The sequence below is a fragment of the Tasmannia lanceolata genome, unplaced genomic scaffold, assembly GCF_043159265.1.
Source record: "Tasmannia lanceolata isolate RefF3 unplaced genomic scaffold, GAP_Taslan_0.1 ptg000007l, whole genome shotgun sequence".
NCBI lineage: Eukaryota > Viridiplantae > Streptophyta > Magnoliopsida > Canellales > Winteraceae > Tasmannia > Tasmannia lanceolata.
The window spans coordinates 10,171,375-10,193,199 of NW_027518684.1; the positions used below are offsets into that span (position 1 = coordinate 10,171,375).

General features: G+C 38.3%; 3 protein-coding genes across 4 annotated transcripts; 2 read left to right on the plus strand and 1 right to left on the minus strand.

Moving 5' to 3' along the window:
- Positions 1 to 2,597: 2,597 nt before the first annotated feature.
- On the plus strand, positions 2,598 to 7,291 carry LOC143880947 (UDP-glucosyltransferase 29-like). The gene is made up of 2 exons (XM_077383927.1): positions 2,598 to 4,298; positions 7,045 to 7,291. Exon 1 carries the CDS (start codon positions 2,912 to 2,914, stop codon positions 4,271 to 4,273), a length of 1,362 nt encoding a protein of 453 aa, XP_077240042.1. The 5' UTR covers positions 2,598 to 2,911; the 3' UTR covers positions 4,274 to 4,298; positions 7,045 to 7,291.
- Positions 7,292 to 7,708: 417 nt separating this feature from the next.
- Positions 7,709 to 9,808, minus strand: LOC143880948 (uncharacterized). Its single transcript, XM_077383928.1, has 4 exons — positions 9,462 to 9,808; positions 8,424 to 8,534; positions 8,138 to 8,218; positions 7,709 to 8,008 (listed from the first exon to the last, which is right to left on the minus strand). Exons 1-4 carry the CDS (start codon positions 9,669 to 9,671, stop codon positions 7,934 to 7,936), a joined length of 477 nt encoding a protein of 158 aa, XP_077240043.1. The 5' UTR covers positions 9,672 to 9,808; the 3' UTR covers positions 7,709 to 7,933.
- Positions 9,809 to 16,371: 6,563 nt separating this feature from the next.
- Positions 16,372 to 19,965, plus strand: LOC143881823 (growth-regulating factor 4-like). Of its 2 annotated transcripts, none has more exons than XM_077385116.1 (4): positions 16,372 to 16,977; positions 17,153 to 17,344; positions 18,443 to 18,715; positions 19,391 to 19,965. In XM_077385116.1, exons 1-4 carry the CDS (start codon positions 16,815 to 16,817, stop codon positions 19,831 to 19,833), a joined length of 1,071 nt encoding a protein of 356 aa, XP_077241231.1. In that variant the 5' UTR covers positions 16,372 to 16,814; the 3' UTR covers positions 19,834 to 19,965. The 2 variants fall into 2 exon arrangements, with proteins under 2 accessions (XP_077241231.1, XP_077241230.1); XM_077385115.1 differs by having other exon boundaries at positions 16,395 to 16,977; positions 18,443 to 18,737; positions 19,383 to 19,965.
- Positions 19,966 to 21,825: the final 1,860 nt, after the last annotated feature.

Sequence of the window (21,825 nt, forward strand, 5' to 3'; positions counted from 1 at the left end):
AAAAGATTATCCGAACCGTCCAAAATTATGGACTTTTGCCCATTGGATTTGGTCCTTTGCACTGGTCTGTCCCGAGCCACTTTTATTGAATCAGATTTTGGGGATATGACACCTCTATAGTGGGCCCCAACAGATGAATGACTTGGATAAAGCTGACATCGGTAAGATGGGCCCAGCCCAATCTCATGTTGTCATGGGGCCAACATGACAAGGGTTCTCACAGTATTAGTACGATTCATATATCATCTGGTGTGTACCAATCAAAGCATTAGATGTGTGCCCAATTCATACGTTCAAAAACTGTGCGCATGAGTGATTTTCAAATTAAAAGAGTTTTTGAAACTGATTTTGAAGATTAAAAAAAAAAAAAAAAAGGTTTTATTTTGAAAAAATAGATGCTTTTAAAGAAGTAAAGGCATGTAGGAAGGCTAAAAATTTAATCTCCAGTAGAAAGTGAGAAAAGTATCTACTTTTCCACTTTTTAAATTCATTTACCTTGTGCAAATTGTGGGAATAATGGTACAGTGCAATGCAAGCGAGTGAGAAATTTTTGGCGCATGCATTTTCCATCGTAGTGAGGAGTGATCGGAGCGCTTAAATTTTTCATATTGGATCTTATTCGTTGATCGTGATCTTGATTGTCGGTGTGATCGTATAGTGATCGATCCTGAGCGGGTGCAATATTGACCACAGGATCAACTTGGGGTGTGATCAGATGGTTATACTCGGTTGGGTGGGATCCAGACAATTAGATATTAAGATTGTGTGGTAACAGTCAGTGTGCGATTTGGATCGTACGATAGTGACTATTAGTGTACCTACGAATCATGATCGGATGCAGTATGAGCCATAGGTTGGTGATCGGTCACAATTTAATAGTCAAATAATTGTTACGGGGCGGACCTGGGTTTTACACAAGCCAACAGTCACTAGATTGCCGATTTGGACTGTAGAATTACAATATAGCGTGATCTCAATCTCAGATAAGCAGCTCGCATTGATCAGGTACCATGAAAAGGTGCATTTCAACATGAAAAAGGCATCAAAATGACTATAAATAGACCAGCAACACACCATTTGTGCGAGAATCCTAGATTGCATTGTGAATATTAGAGTTTTCTAAACTCTCTTTTTCTGTTTTTTTTTTTTTTTGTAGAAACAGAAACCTGTATCTCACAGAATTGCCAAATCAGAAGGTGTTTCAAGTCAGTTACCGTCTGTGCATAACGTCAACAAACATCGGTAAATTTTATCTGTTGAACTTCATTGTATCTCGGAGGCAAAATCGTATATACCCAATGCACATCAATTCAACAGGTGGTGGGGACAAATAATAAAAGCACCATTCCAATAGTCACAATATTGTTTAATCAATGCAAACTTTTGTTAAGAGCCCATTATAAAACAATAGCAATAGTACCGCAGAGCCCTTCAGAGCTGGTCCTATTCGGTTTTTGGTTTCCTAAGATGCCGGAGAGAGGACCCTCCATAGAAGGATCCTGGTCATGCAAGCCTTTTCCAAAATGGAAACCTCCACCAAACGAATACAGTAAAGCTTAAATTTGACAGCAATTCTAATGGTAACCCAGGGTTGTCTCTTCAGTGTAATTTTTTATCTATGACATATTCATAGTAGGAGATCCAACCATTGATTAGCTTTGATCATACCCATACAATGCAGATAGGTGCGAAATACCATTTGGGCAGGTCCCTCGGGCCTATGATACTTTCCTAAACAAAAGCCCATTCAATCTCCCGAAGAAACAAAAAAACCTTCTTGCCTTTCCACCAAAAGAAGTGAGGAGAATACGTGTAAGCTCTTTGATCGTAGTAGTACAGATCACATGTTACGTGTTCTATACACAGTAGAACAAAAAAAATTCTTAGACTTTCAACCGAAAGAAGTCAAGAAGAATACGTTTTAGGTTTGTTTGGTCGCACTCAAAATCTCATGTTCTCACGCATGCAATACTTGTATTTTAGCCGAGAATACTCAAAGGTCCAACGTCCACAGGTACACAATGTGATCTACTAGATAGAGAGTCACCATTGGGATAAATGATAACTATCAATATTTGGGCCCCAGTGCCCCACTGTGACATGTATGTGTAATCAAGCCTGTTGATCTTGTAGAACATCATGAGATGACTCAAATGTTCTCGGTCATAAGGGAATTGAAATGACTACTACGAAAAAAAAAATTGGTTTTTGTCATGAAACCCTAATTGAGGTTTGATGATCAATAGGCTACTATCATTCTGTTTAAGTTGTTATCAGATGGTTGTAGTCCACAGGTTTTTAGCACTTTTCTCTTAGAAGAGAAAAATACTGTAAGAATAATCAATGCTAAAGATCAATTTTAATGTTCCACATGGCATGTGCAATCTAGACCATTAATATGTTTTATCATCGTTAAGAGACTCAATTGGTCTTTATCCCACTCATAAAAAAAAAAGTGGTCTTTATCCCATGGGAACAGATATCCCATGTATAAGATAAAGGACTATAAAAATCAATAGCTTAGACCCATGTGTAAGTTAGTTCAAGGAGGAACTCTAAATGGGGATTAGTAGATTGAGAACTAAGATTTTTTTCGAAATGATAAAGAATCTGATCACATAAACATTGCAAAAGCTGACTCTAATGGTGCTTGTTTGGATTCTTTGGAAGGAGCCTAACAGCCACCCTCTTTTTAGCATTTTTTTTCCTAAGATTCCCTCACAAAAAAACACTCACGTTCTTCCATGGACTTCCATTAGCCTCTCTCTCTCTCTCTTTCTCTCTCTTTCTCTCTCTCTCTCTCTCTCTCCCCGTTGCCTAAATTATAACCACAGCCATCTCACACGTATTTAGAGACCCGTGATTCAACCAGAGAGAGAGAGAGACTGTGTGAGAGAAAGAGAGAGGTGTCATGGAGACTAAGGATCATCCCCTTAATGTTCTAATGTTCCCATGGTTAGCTCATGGTCACATAATTCCGTTCTTAGAGCTGGCCAAGAGACTCACTCAGAGGAACATCTTTGTATATTTCTGTTCTACACCCATAAACCTTAGTTCCATCAAACAACAACTAAACGAGAAGGCCTTCCCTTCAATTCAACTGGTGGAAATCCAACTCCCTCACCTCCCAAACCTCCCTCCAAAATTTCACACCACTAAATCACTCCCGCCCCATCTAATGCCCACTCTCAAGAAGGCATTTGATCTAGCAAAGCCAGCTTTCTCTGATATCCTTAGCCTCTTGAAACCTAACCTACTCATTTATGACTTCATCCAACCTTGGGCCCCAGTACTTGCTTCATCTTTGAATATCCCATCCATCTTGTTCTTAACCACTGGGGCCGCCTCCTCTTCCTTCTTCTTGAATAAGTTTCTGAACCCAAGTAGCCAATTCCCATTTCCCGCAATCTACCTTCATGAATATGAAGCTCGAAAGATCGCCCAAAGGTTGAATTCCAATATCGGTGGCAATACCGACATGGATCGGTTTGTTCAATGCATCTATGGGTCTTCGGGCTTTGTAGCGATCAAAATGTTTAGAGAAATCGAATCGGGATACATTAATCACCTCTCGGATCTCATGGGGAAGGAGATTATACCTGTAGGGCCTCTTGTTCAAGAGTCTCCACAAGAAGACAACCATGAGTCCAACAAGTTTACTTCATGGCTTGGCAATAAGGAGACATCCTCTACAGTGTTTGTTTCCTTTGGTAGTGAGTATTTCATGTCTAACGAGGAGATTGAGGAGATAGCTTATGGGTTAGAGCTTAGCAATGTGAATTTTATATGGGTTTTGAGGCTCCTTGAGGAGGAGAAAGTGGGTATTGAAGAGGTGCTTCCAAGTGGATTCTTGGAGAGGGTTGGGAAGAGGGGATTGGTGGCGGAGGGGTGGGCCCCACAAGGAAGGATACTTGAACATTCTAGCATTGGTGGGTTTTTGACCCACTGTGGATGGAGTTCTGTGCTGGAAGGAATGAAGTTTGGTGTTCCTCTCATTGCTCTGCCTTTGCAGCTTGACCAACCATTTAATGCAAGGTTGGTGGTGGAGGTTGGTGTAGGTGTGGAGGTTAAGAGAGACCCCAGTGGGGATGGGAGGTTCTATAGGGAGGAGGTTGCAAGGGGGATTAGAGTGGTGATGATGGAAAATGAAGGAGAGGGAGTGAGAAGGAAGGCCAAGGAGATGGCTGAGAAGATGAATAAGAAAGGTGATGGAGAAATAGAGGTATTTGTTGAGAAGCTAGTGGAGCTCTCTTATAAGACCCATAAGAGCTAGCTTGGCAACATATATGTAACTTAAAGTAAGTGGGATTATATGGTTTAGTCATGTAACAGAGCTTAAACTTATCTTTGCAAGTTTATTGTTCAAGCTAAAAATATAGGTTTTTTTTTCATGTAAAGAAGTTCAATGTAGTAAATAAGCTCTTTGGCTATTTAAGAGATTATTTTTTTCTCCCTTTCTCTGCATAAGTGGATTTTGTGCACTTGATTCTTTTTTTCTGAAAATAGTGTTAGATTCCATTTATGAATATAAAATCCCCCTCTTAACTAGGCAGAGATTGTGAGGTTTGGCTTGTTTTAAAAGCTTTTTGCCGTTCGGGATGGAAGATCTTCTCCAAGAAATGTTCTCTTTGTAGGTAAAGAGATGAATGAAGTGAACTTCTTTTGTAATTTTGCGGATGCTACACAAACTCTACAGGAAGAAAGAAATCACAAGACCTTTTTTATGTAGTATCTAGAGGAAGCTACTTAAAATGTAGCAACCGATGGAATTTGGAGAGAGAATGTAGAAATCTTGCCTAGTTCTTGTAAGGTGGGATCAATGCTACTGAGCTACTCTTAGTTATAGATTTATTGTGCTTTTAACATCATAATTGAATGTGTGCCACAGCATACTGAATGATGGAAGTAGTCCCATTGGCATCTATTGAAAGGAAAATTGTTGTGTTGCATATAACTGCATATCAGACCAATACAATAAAATGTGAAATGTGGTGTTGAAGGTGCCAACCAGTTGATGTATGACTTCATATGAAATTTCTATTGCACTGCTGTTATTTATCGCAACCTGTTATTAACTGAAAGCTTTGCATGCATGTTATTTAATACTTGAATTAGTTGCAACAGGGCCAGACCATGAATCTTCTACTTGGGCACCAATTTCTGTTGGAAAATTTGTTGAGGGTACTGTTGATGATAGAAAACAGAAACTTGTTGCTTCAAGGCGTGATATCACTTTCCTTAAGACAAGATTCGCCCCCACTAGTAGTGTGCAAAGGGGATCCGCGAATTGCCTCCAAGATACAATGAAGCCTAGTAGGGAAGCCCTACTAATGTTTGATGACGCGTAGCACTAGCGGAATCAAACCCGAAATGCCCTTCCGAAATTTCAAGCCTTAGAGAAATCTCTAGATTATGTTTCTGCAGAAAAACAGTATCTAGAACAGTAAACAAAAGAAAAACAGTATGTAGAAATACTTGGGGATTTTAGTAGGAGTGTAGAAAAGAGAGTGTAAAGTCAGTCAGAATTGCCAATTCGATTTCTGTATTAAATGACTGAAGTTTGCACATATTTTATAGACCATCTGGTGACTTTTCAGTGTGAAAAACACCTCTACAGGGCACCTTTCCAGAATGTTTGAAATCTGACCGTTAGATCGCACCCATTGATATTGAACGGTCCTGATCGATCCTAGATGTGACTGTTGGCTTGAGTAAAACCTCTCTCCAACCCAGTCATCGTTAGATCAACCATCTATGGTGTGGATCGCACCCCCTTGGCACATGACCGTTGGGGAAAGGGACACAACCCATTTGATCACACCCTTTGACCGTTGGAGTCATGGGCCCGTTGGGCCGACCGTTAGGCCCGAACCGAAGCCCAACCCAACTGAACCATTCGGCTTGATGGGCCTGCGAACCATTTGACCCACCCATCCGACCGGTCCACCTTCATCTTGATTAAAGGCTCCAATCGCTCCTCGCGACGTTGCGTACGTGCGAAGTGCAAAGTGCGCCTAAAAAAGCGCCAATAAAGCGCCACTATGCGCCCTATAGCCCATTGCCCACGCCGCGCGCGCGCATGTGCGAACGGTGCGTTGCACCGTCCCGCGGGTCCAACCATGGGTTCAACCCAATGTGCAATCAACAAGAGTTAGAAAATGTAGTGCTTTATAAGCCCTTCTCTTTCTTTTCTCTCATCCGATGTGGAACTATCTTTTTCAACTACACTTCTACATCCTTTTGTAAAAGCAAATATTTCCAAGAAAACTTTTTCTTTTTCCCAAACGCTTTTGATAAAACATTTTCCAAAACACTAAAACATGTAATATACATGATTTTGAAAATGCAAAATCACTAACAATTTCACTCTTTGATCTTATGATTCCTAGATGCTTTCAGGTCTTAAAACTATTTTTGGAATTATTAAGAACAAAGATCAAATGATGAGCCCAAATTCTGAAAGCCATCATGCAAGTGCCTCTGTTAGCCAGAATTGGGTTGGTTAGATGTTATCACTCGGCCATCTTCAAAACCAGAGCTGGCCAATTTTCAATATTTTCCCTTGATTTTGCATCTCCATCAAAGATGTCATAATGCAAGTTGAGCATTTTCTAACATTTTCCAGTAATCACTAAATGCTGGTATACGATATCTATAATTTTTTGTTGGCATAATATGTTATTTGGAGATTCAGTCCTTCATAAAGAATGACATGACTTCGTCTCTACTGGGATCCTCTGTGCATTTTTGCTCTAACAGAAGTGGGGGGGTGGGGAGGGGGGGGGGGGGGGGGGGGAGAGCGCAGAGCAACAAGACTAGGGATCCACGGACTGAAGAGATGTAAGATGACATCCTGCATCAAAATGTTTTATTCACTAATAGATTTTAGAAGAACCAATCTGCATTTTCTGGTGATTGATTTGTGATCCTTGCAGTTAAGTTTTTTGGTTGCTTTGATTTTTTCCAACCTTTCAAATGGCCATGCAGTTACCATATGTATACTAGATCAACAGCTTATAACCTTAACTTTTCTCATTCTTTCAGTTGCGGATGGAGGATGGATGATTAGCCAAAGTTGTTCTCGATTTGAAGAGCAAGTTGCAGTAGTACAGAGAAAGTTCTAAGAGAATTTCTGACAGTAAGGAGGAGTTTTGTGACTTATACTTCTTTGATTAGTTTACTACTTCGACATTTGGGTTCCATGTTTAAGGAAGGATTCTTATAAACTTATTTCCATTCGTACATGAACAGAGGACATAATTTTCTTGTGCAGCACAATTTGTTGGTTACCCATTGGTATAGATGCATGGCAAATCTGTCCGAAAAAATGCTTAGGCCCTGTTCATATTGGATTTTGAGAATTGATTTTGAGTCCAAACCCGATTATTGCACTTTTAATTGTGAGTCCAATAATCAGTTTTGGACTAAATCATTGCTCAAAATCCAAAACGAACAGACCCTGCAATATTCATATCAAGTGATCTGCAATTGTATCAACTGATTCTTGGAGGCCTTGTTGGCTGCAGGCATTGTTGCTTGCTTGTGAGTTTTGCTTGCTTTTAAAAAAAATCCCATATAACACACTTAGGATTAATGGTCATTTGTAGTTTTTACCCATTTGCCACATGGTTTTTTAGCTAGGATATTAAAATTGTGACAGATCAGATATACATTCAATCTGCTCATGTGAAACCAGCCTCCAGCTTGCTTTACCAGAAAAAGAAAGAAGAATTCCAAAGTTAAGCAATGGGTTCTGTTACAGACATGCTTACAAAGTATTTCCTTTCCTAAATCAGCATAATTCTTGGGCAAAGTCCAATAAAATACAGGAGAAAAAAAAACAATCATTTCAAACCAAGCCAAAACACCAACAAAACAGAAATCTTCTTTAACAAAGCATGGAAGCCTAATTCCTTAGCAACATTAGCATGTCTTAGTGTAGGGAGTCTATGTTCTTGCTTAGCTCCTCCAGCTTCTTCATTCTCAGCTTCTCACTCTCACTCACCAGCTGCCCGTACAGTCATCAAGGAAAACAAAAATAAGGTATAATAGAAATGAAATTTGAAAGTAAGAATAAAGAAGTAAAATTTAAGTAAATGGCATTATGTTTTGCGTATGTATTGATATGACAGTTTACCTCCATTAATTTGGTAATTAGTAGAGCTTTTTCTTTGTTTTTCTCATTGAAAGCTTCAAGTGCCTCTTTGTATTCCTTCTCCTGGGATCAATTAAAACCCACCACACCTTTATGGTTTTCTGTGATTCTCTTAATCACATCAAAAATCTTAACTCAAAAAGAAAATAAATAAATAAAGTGCATATGAATTATGACAATAAAAACCAGATTTATGACTAATGACAAATTAGGAAAAGACTGTTTTCTTCTTCTTTTTTCCTCTGATTCAAAGCAGATTTTAGCTTACCTTCCTCTGGCAAGTATGTCCCAGAGGCTTTAATTCTTTGTTAACTGTATCGATCTTCTTACGCACTGTTGCCACTTCCCTCCTCATTGGATCTATCAGCCCTTCCAGCTCCTATCAAAACAAACAAAATCAGATATCTTATGATTTTAAATAGTAAACAATTTAAAATTAGTGTTATTACAAATAGATAACAAATTAAAATTAGTTTTATTATAAATAGATATCACATTAATAAATACTTTTCATAAGGAAATAAAGAAATGGGTCCTTCCCTATGTTTACCTGTAAACATAGTGGATATGATAATAATTGCAATTACTTAATCAAAATTTCCAAATCCTTTTCTTCTTCTTTTTGAATGGTATTGATCATGGATGGCGCTAAATTTTTCAACTCCTTTCGACTACAATTATAAACAACTATCGATGAAGTAAATCCATTTTTGAGTTTTCATCAAGAATATAACAAAAAATAATCAAAAATAAAATATTCCTTAAATAGCCTGTATTTGCTACCAAATATTGAAAGTTAATGGAGGAAAAAAGTTCACAAAGATGGCCTGTCACAAACTAACTTCTAATTCAGTTGATTTTTTTAAATTTTAATACTTGTACTTTATTTCATTTGTTAGAGAATAATTCAGCAAAGAAAGGATTGTTAAAAAAAAAGCTTCCTTAGTCATAACTAACCAAAAAATTTTAAAAATAACAGAAAAAAAAATGAAAAACTTTTGTTGGAGTGTCTTGAAGAAAGAAACACTGAAACATGTTTATTTGTTTTCTTCAGATTTTGGTCATGTTTTGTTCAGATCATGTGGCTTTGGTTTAGCACATGAGCCAGTTAGCTTTCTATTTTCCTTTCCTTTTTTTTTTTTGAAATGGTGTAATATATTAAATAGGAGAAAAACTATGACCAAGGCGATCATGGGGAAGAACAATACAGGACATAGAATATAAAAGAAGAAAATAAAGAACAAATCAAGGGAGAAGATAATCAAAACACTCTTAACATCTTTTTTTTATATATATATAAACTTACTTCTCTGATCTCTGCCAAGCGCTTGGTTTCTTCTTCCACGCGACCCAGCTGAGCCTGCACCTTCTCCCTCACCTCCATTTTCTTCCTTTCGATCTCATCTTCTTTCGCCCGAAAAGAAGTCAGCGGCGAGTTCGCCATCTCGTCGTCCTCCCCACTTGGGATGTTGCCTGAATTCTTAGCCCTCACCAATTGTTGATGTTGTGCTTGCATCTCTTCCTCTACTGTAATTGTAATCCTCTCTTTGAATTCTCTGTCTTCTCTTTTCTGTTTCTTCTCCTTCCTTCCTCCTCCTACTTTTGCTTTATCTTTTGTTTGTGAGTGATGCTTTGCTTTTTCTCTTGTTGTGGCTGCTTATAAACATGGGAAGGCTTTAAAGTTCTCAAACAATCTTTCTTTTCAAAAAAAAAGCATCACATGAAATGACCAAACTATCCTCCTACAGAGAAAGTACTTCTCCCTTTCTTGTTGTGTTTTCTACTTTTATTTTTTCTTAATTGGTCAATAATCTTAGATGGGTCCTTCTTTGGTGGACCTGTTATTTTCCTAAGTTGGTATATTGGCCAGTTCAACTAACTACTATGACTACCCACATTGTAATTTGCACACAATGAGTGTATTTCTTGCAGTGTCCTCTATCTTACAGTTCTGCAATTAGCTGTTAAAGGTTGTTAGAATTCCCAAACAGCCATCAGCAGTCAATCAGAAAGGTGTTTCATAAAGTGAGGAGCGCCATTATCAAAATCAGGGCCTGAAGATATCATCTCCCCAAAGCTATCAAGAGACAATAAGAAAAATGTTTAGTGGGTGAAGATATTTAACATAATAAAAAGGGAGTGCAGAGATCATTTCCCTTATTTTAGATTTTTTGAATATTTGCTATACTTTAAGGATTAGGCTAAGAAAGTAAATCAGTCGTTTATCAGTCTCTTGTAGCTTATATTATATTAAGTTACATATTACATTGTATTTCCATTAAATCAGAACATGGTATATTGGTATGTGTTTTATCTTCTACTTTCTCAAAGATTAGTGGGTCCTTTTAGAGAAAAGCATAAGACAATAGGAAGGGTCTTTTTTAGAGAAGATATGGTGTTTTTTCTTTTTGTTTCTGTTGAATGGTCCTAAGAAATATTGGTAAATCTTCTTTTTCTTTGAGTGCTTAAGGTAGACGTCTTATTGTGGAGTAGACAGTAAGGGCTCACCTACACAGAGGAAAGAGAGCCGTGGAGGTTAAGACAGAGCTGGAGGATAGGACAGTTACCTTTATCTCTCAGCTAGCTTTCCAACTTGGGCATCACACACTCTTTTTCAGTTTCTTTTATATTCATTGCTTCTCAAAACCCATTTGCCCTTTGAGTACTTTCTCATGTCTCAGCGGTTCTCAGCGGTTCTCAGCGGTTTTCATCTTGTTAAATATAATAGGACATGATATCCCCAATCCCTTCTCTCAATAAAAAAAAGGCCACTGTTCAAACTTTCTGTAGGTAGCTTAATGACATTACCATAAAGATATCAACAGCCAATGAGAGAAGTGTTTAATAAAGTGAAGAGCACCATGACCAAAACAAGAGTGCTGGTAGGATTAGGGTTTTTTTTTCCTTGGTAATTGACAGGCATTCTAAGTTCAAAATTCAATGGATTTATCTTTTGAATTTGGCCCCCCTCTGTCTCTCTATATTCTATATTACATTCAATGATTACATGTCTCACTCCTCACCCATTGCATGCCCTACGTGAGGGCTCCTCTGAGTCTCTGACTACTAAAAAGGGAAGATTAGGCTTGAAATATCTGTTGAATACATTTTTTTTATCATCTTTCAGGCTATACTAAGGGCATGTTTGGCAACCATGAAAAATTATTCCATGTAATATTGGGGGACCCAAGTGTGAAAGATGAGCTGGGAAGGAGGAAGGGACAGAGACTTGAGAGGACACGGTTGGAGAGAGCACAAGAAATCATTAAAAATAATGAAAAATTGGTACTTATTTATTTGCCTTCCACGTCTAGCCCATCTCTTACAACTAGCCCCACTAATATTCCATGGATTATTTTTCCACGGTTTGCCAAACTTGCCCTAAATAAATTATCCATCAGATGGGTCTCACTGTGAACAGCCGAATAGCCGATAGCCCCAAAACAAAACCAATTAGACAATCCTTATAACCAAACTGAAGGACTTTTGCTTGTCTAGTTTGAGCCATTGGTTCAATTTACCCTATGGCCTCTTTAAATGCTACCAAAATTTGTGCTTATTTGCATATCAAATTTAATTTATCTTAATTTACTTTGCAAATGTGACATTAAGGCCTCTACAGAAGCCATGGATTGTATCATTTCTAATACTATTATAACAAGGAACTGAATCAATTATCATATTTTGATAATAACACTACTCTCTTCTCTACGCTTGTGAACCAGCCGTGAGAGTCTATTATTACAGTTCCCAAAAAGGTCTCACCAGCTAGGGGTGCAACTCGGGTTGAGGTTTAACCTTAAAATCGGGTCAGGTTGAGGTTGATTCCAATTCATTTTTTAGCAAAAGCTCAACCCGACCCAACTCAAGTTGCACCCCTATCACCAGCCCATCAGAAAAGTGTAAAATAAAGAGATTAGTGCCCTGTCAAAATATGGCGATGCCGACATCACTCCCCTATAATAATTATTTACAAATAATCAAATTTAAGTTTCAAACCATATATGTATATAAGATCATAGGCAAATATTTTATGGAGGTATCTAAGGAGGCTCTTTGAGATTCCATTTGCGTTTAGGCAGCGGATTGTGTGTAATCATTTGGCTGCACGCCTTCCACATGATGAAGCTAAAAGCAAAATAGCCCAGTCCTAGGTCGGGCCCAATAACATCATAAATTTGAGGAAATGATATATTCGCCCCCTTTTCTTCCCCGGGCCACCACATTGTGGTGTTAAAACCTTAGTCATAAATACACTAAAGGGGGGTGACCTGGGGAAGAAAAGGGAGTGAATATATTACTTCCCTAAATTTGGGCCCAATCAATCTGTGGGACTGGCCCATTGACACCCCAATTTGCCTAAGGTAACACTTTTTTGTTAGTAGCCATAATAGTTTGCCTTGTTAGGAGTGATGGGCCTATAGCTGTGTCCCAAATTCTACCCATTGTGGGCCATCTTGTCCTTTTAATACAAACATTTAATATGTTCGCCACTTTTTCTTCGCTGGGCCAGGCCCCTTGTGTATTTATGACTTCCCTTTTGTACTACAAGGAGGTGGCCCGAGGAAGAAAAAGGGGCGAATATATCATTTACCAATATCTATCATTTTGTTTCGGGGGTCTCCATATGAACGAACCAAAGTGGTCCGCCCAAAGGGTCCAATGAAGGAACCAAAGTGGTCCTTGGGGACGAGTGAAGGGGTGGTCCTGAGGTGTGCCTTTTTGCAAAATTGACGAAACCTACTTGATTTTTGCAAAGTATTAAGAGAAGCTTTAATTTCATTTGGCATTCTTAGAGAAGAAAATGGCTATACTAATTGGGCATTTTCTGGGTCGGAATAAGGATACAAATAAGGCGGAAGTAAGGGTGATCTTACGGGGTATAAGACTATTGGCGGAAAGCGAAAAGGATGATCCCTTAGTTGAGAGGGATTCCCTTGATGTTAAGCTCACAAAGGGGTATCCGGAGCAACTATTTGTTCTTCTTTCCTTTCCCTTTTTTGTACTGTACGTTTTCTTTATTCCCGTGACTGTCTCAGTCGTAAAGAAAAGAAGAAGAAGAAGAAGAAGCATTAATTTCATATGAAAAATTATCTTGGGTTTGCATCCAATGGGAAAAGTTTTGATATGAGTTGTGGCCCATCCACAAGGAGGTTCGCCAAATGAGCAAATCTAGATCACATACATGTGAAACAACCAATTACTCCAAAATCTTAAGCTGTTAGAGTTGGTGTTATTTAAGCATTTATACTTCAACAACAAACACACTGCATCAGCCAAATTAAGAATTGCCAACACCAATGAAATAAAATAAAAAAAGGGCCTTAATGCTTAAAGAACCATTGGAAGTGGTTTATAACAGGCACGCATGCACAAAAGTAGATAGAGCTGAGAAGAAAATAGGGCTAAAAGTATAACAATGTGAGATATAGAGCAAGAACAAAAAGATGAAGGATAAAGAAGGGCTTATGGGGCCATTGAAAAGTGATACACTGTTGTACTTCTTATGAAATGTTGGTTGGGTTGGTGGTAACAGCCGTTCCTCACTGCGTTGAGCTAGGATCAATTTATCAAGGTAACTGTGGCAAGTTTGTCATGTGACACACTACCAACCTTGGTTTATAAATCATTAGAGAACCACCTTGATCTCCTTTACCACTTTATTTTTTTTACTAACCTACTTAATTCATATAAAATTTAGAAGTTATAACTAGCATCTAACTTGAATCTACACTAATCTCTAAAAATTTAATGTCCAAGTAGTGGCTTCCAAACCTTATTAATTAATCCCATCCTAACTGTTCCCAATGGGGATAGCAAGTTGGGGTTTATTTTATCCTTGGATAGGTTTGCTATCCTTCGTTCACGCCGACTCTTGTTTCTGGATAAAATATGGGAAGTGATATATTCACCCCTTTTGTTCACCGGAACACCCCCCTGTCAGTGTATCAATGACTAAAGAGGGGCCCCTGATTGCAACGAACACTGACAGGGGGTGTTCCTTGTGATCAAAAGGGGCGGATATATCATTTCTTTGAAATATTACCAGAACTAGTAAATTGGTAAACTGGGGATAAGATAGATTCAAAATAAATTATCTAAGCTAATGGGCAATCTAGGAAAAGCTTATCCAATCCCAGTGACATCCAATGATATGCATTTTCAGCCATTGAATATGAACCTTGGATTATTAAAATTCACTGTATATAACAAGAGCTATTACAAGGCCTATCAAATGGACCCAAAGCAAGGCGTATCAAATGGACGGTCTTGATCAGCAAAGGGTGGGATCCACTACATCTTTGTGGGTGCAATTCATTGTATTACAAGGTGGGACCCACAGTTGGAAATATAAGTAAGTATTACACAACTTATTATATGATACACTAAGAGATGATAAATCCACCGCCCTGGAAGTGGTTTTATAACTAGTAAAATGGTGATATGCACACTATGAGGGGGTCGGCCATTGGTAAAAAGGGCCGGATTTTAGGATTTATCATCACTATTTATTAAAGATTCCAAATGGGGTAAATATCTTTTAATAAAGTAGCTTTTGTCTGTATTAAAATTCGCTCCTTTTCTAGAAGTCAAAAAGTGGATAATCCGAGGGCTAAAGCTTTGCCGTGAAAACCTCTTTCCATGGGAATTTTTTGTCACGATGAAGACAGTGATTGACCGAAATCGCTGCGTTTCTATAACATGTAGGGACAGTTTGGATCTGGGAGGAAAAAATCCATGGAAAAAGTAATAGTTTAGCAGGTTTACATTTTCCTTGGAAACTTGTACTAAAAAAAAAAACATACAAAAAGAGGGAAAAAATTCTACAGAAAATAAGTTTAACACAATTCTGTAACTTTTTTATTTTTCATGGAACAAGTTTACCAGAACCCCGGAAAGAAGTTTCAAATGGATAAGAATCTGCAATTCACTATCAGAAAGGTTCTTGGGGTTCGGAATTTATAACTCCTTTGAACAGACAGTCCCACTTGGATAGAAAATCCGCTGCACTGTTAGCTTCTCACCAGACGTGCGTGACTTTCCACGAGTCGAAGCTGCTTAGGATGTCTTGGGTCTTTTCTATTGTTGTGATCTTTTTCCAGGGGCAGGGGAACTCTCCCTTTAGGCCTTTTAAGGCAACCATTTTGTCCGATTCCAGCTAAAGCTTGGTTACCTGATTTTGTTTTGCAATTTTAAGCCCGCAGAGGATCACTTCCGATTCCAGATTGTGTACACTGTCTAGATCAACACTGTATGAGAAAGCTACTCTTGTTTCGCCGTCGGAGTTCCGAATTAGGCCTCCAATACCAGCTCCATCATCTGTCCTTGAGGCGTCCGAGTTGAGTTTTTCCCATTTGTTCTCCGGTCTGTGCCAATTAGAATACATCGGGTCCTTTCTTTTGCTGAACAGGGGAAGGAGAGGATATCGTATTCATGTTTGTCAAAGAGTACGATCCCCTCCTATTCTTGGAAATGGTTTTATGCATGCGGATATATGATCTATGGATATAAGCATGTATGTACCAGATAGACCCCGCTAAAATTGAGGCACCCTTCGTAGGATGATCCGATCCCTTCAATTTTTTTTGGGGGGCCACAGCAAAAATAGGCCGTAACTCATTTGATCATTTCCATCGGATGATCCTAACCCTCTGATTTATAGAAATTTCTACAGTTTCTCTACAGATCGGACGGTTATGATCATCTATAATGAAAGATAAGGTTGATTTTTGTGTGGTTTGAAGAGCGAATGGTCACATCATTACAATGTGTGGAAAGAATGCTAAAGAAAAGTGGTTGGTAACATGGAGACAGGGGCTCGAAACCCTAGAATTTCTGACACTCGTCAGATGTATGTCTCTCCGTACTTTTCGTCAAGTTCGTTGCTTGCTCCCTTGAAATTACGAAACCACCATTATGCCAGCTGGAGCTGTTATGCACGCTACCATAATATCAGATGGCATTAATCAGAAGGGAATGGGTACCAGAATAATTATATTTTAATATTTGCACAAACCCAGCTGTCTTTTCTTCTTTCATCGCGTGGTGGGAGCTTTTGGGCAAATGTAATAGCCTTTTAACAGCTATTTTAGTACTTAAAGACAAGATGGTTTGTGAAAATATCAAAAATATGGTTGTGCTGATATCATTTCCCTAATCAAAATTTTCCACAAAATTGCACCATATAAAGGGCTTACACCCGTATAAAATCTCATTAAACTAGTGTAAAACAAAGAATGGAGTGCCATTAAGAAACAGGGAGATGTTTCCAACTAAAGATTTGCTATTGAGAAGTAGTAGAGAAAGATACTCGCATTTTCTTCCACAGTTTTCAATAAACTCTTACTACCCATCACAAAAAGTACTCAACAGCCTGGTAGTTTAGTGTTCAATAACAATAAGCAGGTATTAACAAACAATAAACAAGTAGAGGCCACTTAGTTCAGGTGCTAGGGTTTGAGTCACTATGTAGCTCTCTCCCTCTCTCTCACTCTCGTGTTGTTTATTGCCTTGGGTTCCATTTCCAAAGCAATGCAGTCCTAGTTGAGAGACTACTGAGACTCATATCTCTGCTCTCTACTGTCCCACTGTCTTTCCTTCATCTCTTTCTGTCTTCCCATTTATCTGAATTCTTTTCATCTGCTCTGTCTCTCTCTCCATGGACTTCTCTCTGCAGAAATGGAGAAACCAACATGAGTCAGATCAACAACCTTGTGCAAATTTTCTTCTTGAGCATCAGTCATCTGGGTCTGCTCTTCCATTGTTTGTACAAGAGCCTAACACCAATCTGTCAGCATTTCCAGATTCAACAACCACCCCTAGTAAGTTTTCTTTCTTCACTTCTTTTATGAGCAGAACAGCTTCACATTATTTCAGAAAATTGCATTCCCAGATGTGGAAGGTTCTGGGTTCTTTTCAGAATCTGTTTTTCTTTTCCTTTTCATTGATGGGCTGTCTTTCTTTTTTTGTTTTTTGCCTTTTCTTTTTTGGGTGGAGGGATGGGAGGTTTTTTCAGCTTGGCTCAGTGGAAGGAACTGGAACTACAGGCCTTGATTTTCAAGTATATGTTGGCTGGGGCTTCTGTTCCTTTGGATCTTATTCTACTAATTAAGAAGAGCCTTCTCAATACTCCTGCTTACTATAATCATCCTCATCAGTATCAACAGTATCACTATTATCAACCAGCTAGTGAGTACTGTTATTGTGTTCCTTCTCTTCTAGAATAGTAATTTCTTTTTTCCTGATCTGGGTTTTTTTTTTCCTTATCTGGGCTTTTGTTATGACTGTTTCCTTTTTCTAAATTCTTATCTTGTTCTTCTTGCTGGTAAGATGGATGTCTGATTTGGGGTTATCTGCAGTGTGATTTTCTTTTCTTGTTTTCTTCTTATTTTTTATTTTTGTGAATGTGTTTGGGTCTCTTAATCTGTTAAGAAAATGAAAAAAACTTTAGGGTCATTTAATCTTTCTCTGGTATTTCTCTGGCTGGTTCAACTACAGGAAGGTGTAGCTGATGTGGGGGCTACTTTTCTCTTATTCATTTCCCTCAGAGTTTTAGGGTTTCCCTTGTCTACTTTTTATCATATATGGCAAGATAAACCCATAGTGACATTTTTATTTAGTTCTTTACTGAATAATTTTAGTTCTTTTTTGCTTATTTTCCTTGTTTCTTGGTTGCTTGATGGATGAGATATCAGATTATGGAGCTGAAATGTGTGGGGTTCCCATTTTCTCTCCTGCAAACTTGTTTGGTTCTGTGTTTTCTTGTTTTTCTTCTGCTAGGTTGCTTTCTGGATTAGGTATCAGTAGGCGCAGCTGAAGTGGTAATGTACTGGGAAAAAAAGGTGGCTTTTATACTGCTTAGGTTGTTAATCCGATTAACATTTCTGGTTTATTCATTCATCTAATTTTTATTTTTTTATTTGTCCTGTATTTCTTCTTTTTTTTTGTTTCTGAGTCTTCTTTGAGTTACTTTGCAAATTAATGTCATGTTTTTTTCCTTTTCAATCTTTCTTTGTTTATTTCATCCTGCAAAGTGGATCTGTAATGAGTTTCTTGTGTTTTGTGTGTATATATCTACATATATGGGTACTGATTCTCAGATATGCAGAGAAGCAACTGAAATGAGTCTTTCATGATTTACATGTTGGTGGATCTTGTCTATGTCATTTTCTTCTATTCTGTTCTTTCCTTGATTTATTGCTGAATGTGATATCAGTATGCAGTATCTGAACTGGGATATATGCGAGGAGGCAAGGTTTCTCTGTAATTTCCATTGTGTTTTCTCAGTGTTGCAGACAGGGTATTGGGGGAGGACTGTTATGGACGCGGAGCCAGGAAGATGTAGGAGAACAGATGGGAAGAAGTGGAGGTGCTCAAGAGACGTTGTGACCGGCCAAAAGTACTGTGAGCGCCATGTGCACCGAGGCCGAAACCGTTCAAGAAAGCCTGTGGAAATCCCCATACCCACTGCACCCGCTGTCTTAAAAACCACAATAAGTTCCTCATCATCAACAGCAGCTAAAGAGACCCATTTCAAGCTGTCTGGGTCATCATTTTCAAGTAATCTTCAACCTGATCAAAGGTGATGGTCTCACCTGAGCCTATCTTTAGTTTTTCTTTTATTTTTTAAAATTTTAGTTGGGAAATGCACAATTAGATACCCGAAGAATTAAGAATGCTCAGCATTTGATCATAAAATTTTCATTTTCAAAAAAAAAAAAAAAAAGAGCTAAGAATTCATTGCTAGGGTTTCTATAAATTCTTCTAGAAGGGTTTTTAGATTTATGGAAATGGTCTCCTCTGCTTCTTTTCTTCAGAAAACAATGGCATTTTTGGAAGCTTTCTTTTCAGGAATGACTATCTCAACCTGTTCTATTGAGGGTTAGAATCCCACTTTGGAATCTCAAGAGTTTCTGGGTCAACTTAGAATGAAATAGATTTTTCTACTTGTGTCTTTCAGCAGCAGAATCTGTTTGAGTAACTGAGGCAATGAGTTTGATTCTTCGAGAAATGACAATCTTTCCAAAGTTTTTTTTTTTTAAAGCACCAGTAATATCCTTGTAAATCCTTTTGTTAACTTTGATTAACAAAACTAGTTGCTTATAAACTGGTGGGACTTCTTTCTGGTATGGTTCTTTGCAAGTGTAGATTTAATTAACTCTTTTGGATCTCTTACAGTTCCTGTTAGCCAACAAGGGTGTTTATTTAATACTCTCTTTTTTGGTAGATCCTCAGAGGGTAAAACAGAAAGTGGGTCTCTCCAACAATGCCATCAGCACAACATTTTGGCCAAGTATTCAAGTGGGTCTAACTCTGAGGGTCAACTTCTCCGGCACTTCTTCGATGACTGGCCAAGTTTGCGGCAAGAACCCAGCATCACCAGCGGCAATGCCAGTCAAGAAGCTTCCACTACTCACCTGTCCATCTCGATACCAGGAAACTCATCTTCAGATTTCTCATTGAAATTATCGACTGGTGACACGGACGAACCCACTGAAGGCAGAGGGAATGTTGGGGACCGGCAACCGAATTGGGGAGGGTGGGGGAGCCAACACGAAGCTTCAATGGGAGGCCCTCTCGCTGAGGCTCTTCGTTCACCCATATCGACTTCTTCTCCGACGAGTGTCTTGCATAAGCCTTATGGCCCTATATCTGAGGCCAGTAGCATAAGCACCTAAACTACTAATTTTACCATGTGTGTTAAAGAACTTTGGTTATGGATCTTGGAGTCTGTTGGGTCAGAGTTAGCATGCTTGCCACTGATGGTTTTATGTCTTATGAGCAATCTTGATATGTAGTTTTTTTCTTTTTGTTTTTCTTGTGGGCCTTTATTAGTTGAGGGCATGGTTTGTGTACTCTGTTAAACAAGTAGTGGCCCCGAAGTTAATATGTCAGGGCAGTCAGGCCAACCACTTTGATGAGGTAAACCTTATGTGCTTCAGAAAAATCAGATGTTATTTTTACCATGAGCATAGCTGCCAGAGTGGGAAGCAAGTGTGAAAAGTACTCTGAGAAGGGAATAAGTAATGTATAGTAGAATTAGGGATGTAGATAAGGATTACAAGTAGTAAAGAAAACTTTGCAACTGATTAGAATTATAAGTTTAGGAAGTTTTACAAGTTTTATTCAAGTAGATTTAATGTTAAATTTTTGAAAAAAGGAATAATGCATGACTGATTATTTTTTAGGTTATAAAAGAGCAGCTACATTTGTTGGAAAAATTAATCACCTAAATAGAAAATGTACTTTGAATTAATGTGTGGGAAGCGTCCTTATTCTAAATTTTGAAACCAAAGAGAGCTTAGCTTCCAATGTCAGCTTATGGTGAAACAAATTCCCATCCCACTTGAAAGTTAAAGTTTCTGGTAACTATGAATTTTACCAAATGTTTCTTTTACCATACCTTTGTATGACAATCTTCAAAGCCCTGACAACAACCAGGACGGGATCCTCACCTCCAGGTTTACTACTTTGATTTAAATAAATTAAAGAAAAGCTGAACTGTATTAACATGGTTTAGAGCATGTTAATTTTCTCAAAAACTATTAACATGCTGTAGAGCAGGTTGCAGATGCCATACATTCTACAAAAAATCTATGTAAAATCCGTAGGCAGAGTAAATCGGGCCGTGCCCAGTTGTACATGCAGATGCCATACATTCTACGAAAAAAGGTTGCACATGCAAAGGACAAAAAATTTTAGTGGCAGAGAGAACTTCATGTTGGATGCTTTGAATATTGGGAAGGGTGTACCTCGGAAAATTTTAATTTTTTAAATCATTTTTAGGTTTATATCAAAAAAAAATATATATATATATATATATATATATATATATATATATATATATATATATATATATATATAGAGGAAAACGAGGGTTGGGATGATCCTATATATATATATATATATAGGGTTGGGATGATCCTACCTAGCTGATTTTTGGGGCACACCCTATCAATGTGAGGGCCTATCACATGAATGGTTTGGATCACCAATATATATATATATATATATATGGGAAATGTGTGTGTACTCGGTCGGGTTAAAAACAGTGGGGGCCCACATTTTTGGGGTGATCCAAACCATTCATTTGAAAGGCCCTTACCTAGATAAGGTGTCCACCAAAAATCAGCCCCATAGGATCATCCTAACCCATGCAACAGTGGAGGGAAAAATGGACAAACACAGCTTGTCCACAAATCTGCCCATTTTTCCCTCCACTGTTGGATGGGTTAGGATGATCCTATGGGGCTGATTTTTGGTGGACACCCTATCTAGGTAAGGGCCTTTCAAATGAATGGTTTGGATCACCCCAAAAATGTGGGCCCCCACTGTTTTTAACCCGACCGAGTAGATAAGCTTATCTACTCGACCGAGTACGCACACCTTTCCCTATATATATATATGAGGAAAGCGAAGCTACACCGCCGGCTTAAAATACAATGGGCCCACATTGTTTTCGTGATCCAAACCAATCATTTGATTGGCCCTCACATAGATAGGGTGTCCATCAAAAATCAGCTCCATAGGATCATCCCAACCCTTCAAACTGTGGAGGCAAAAATGGACAAATTTGTGAAGGTTTTTACACGTTCATTTTTGCCTCCACAAATCGTAGGGTTGGGATGATCCTATGGAGCTGATTTTTGGTGGACACCCTATCTATGTGA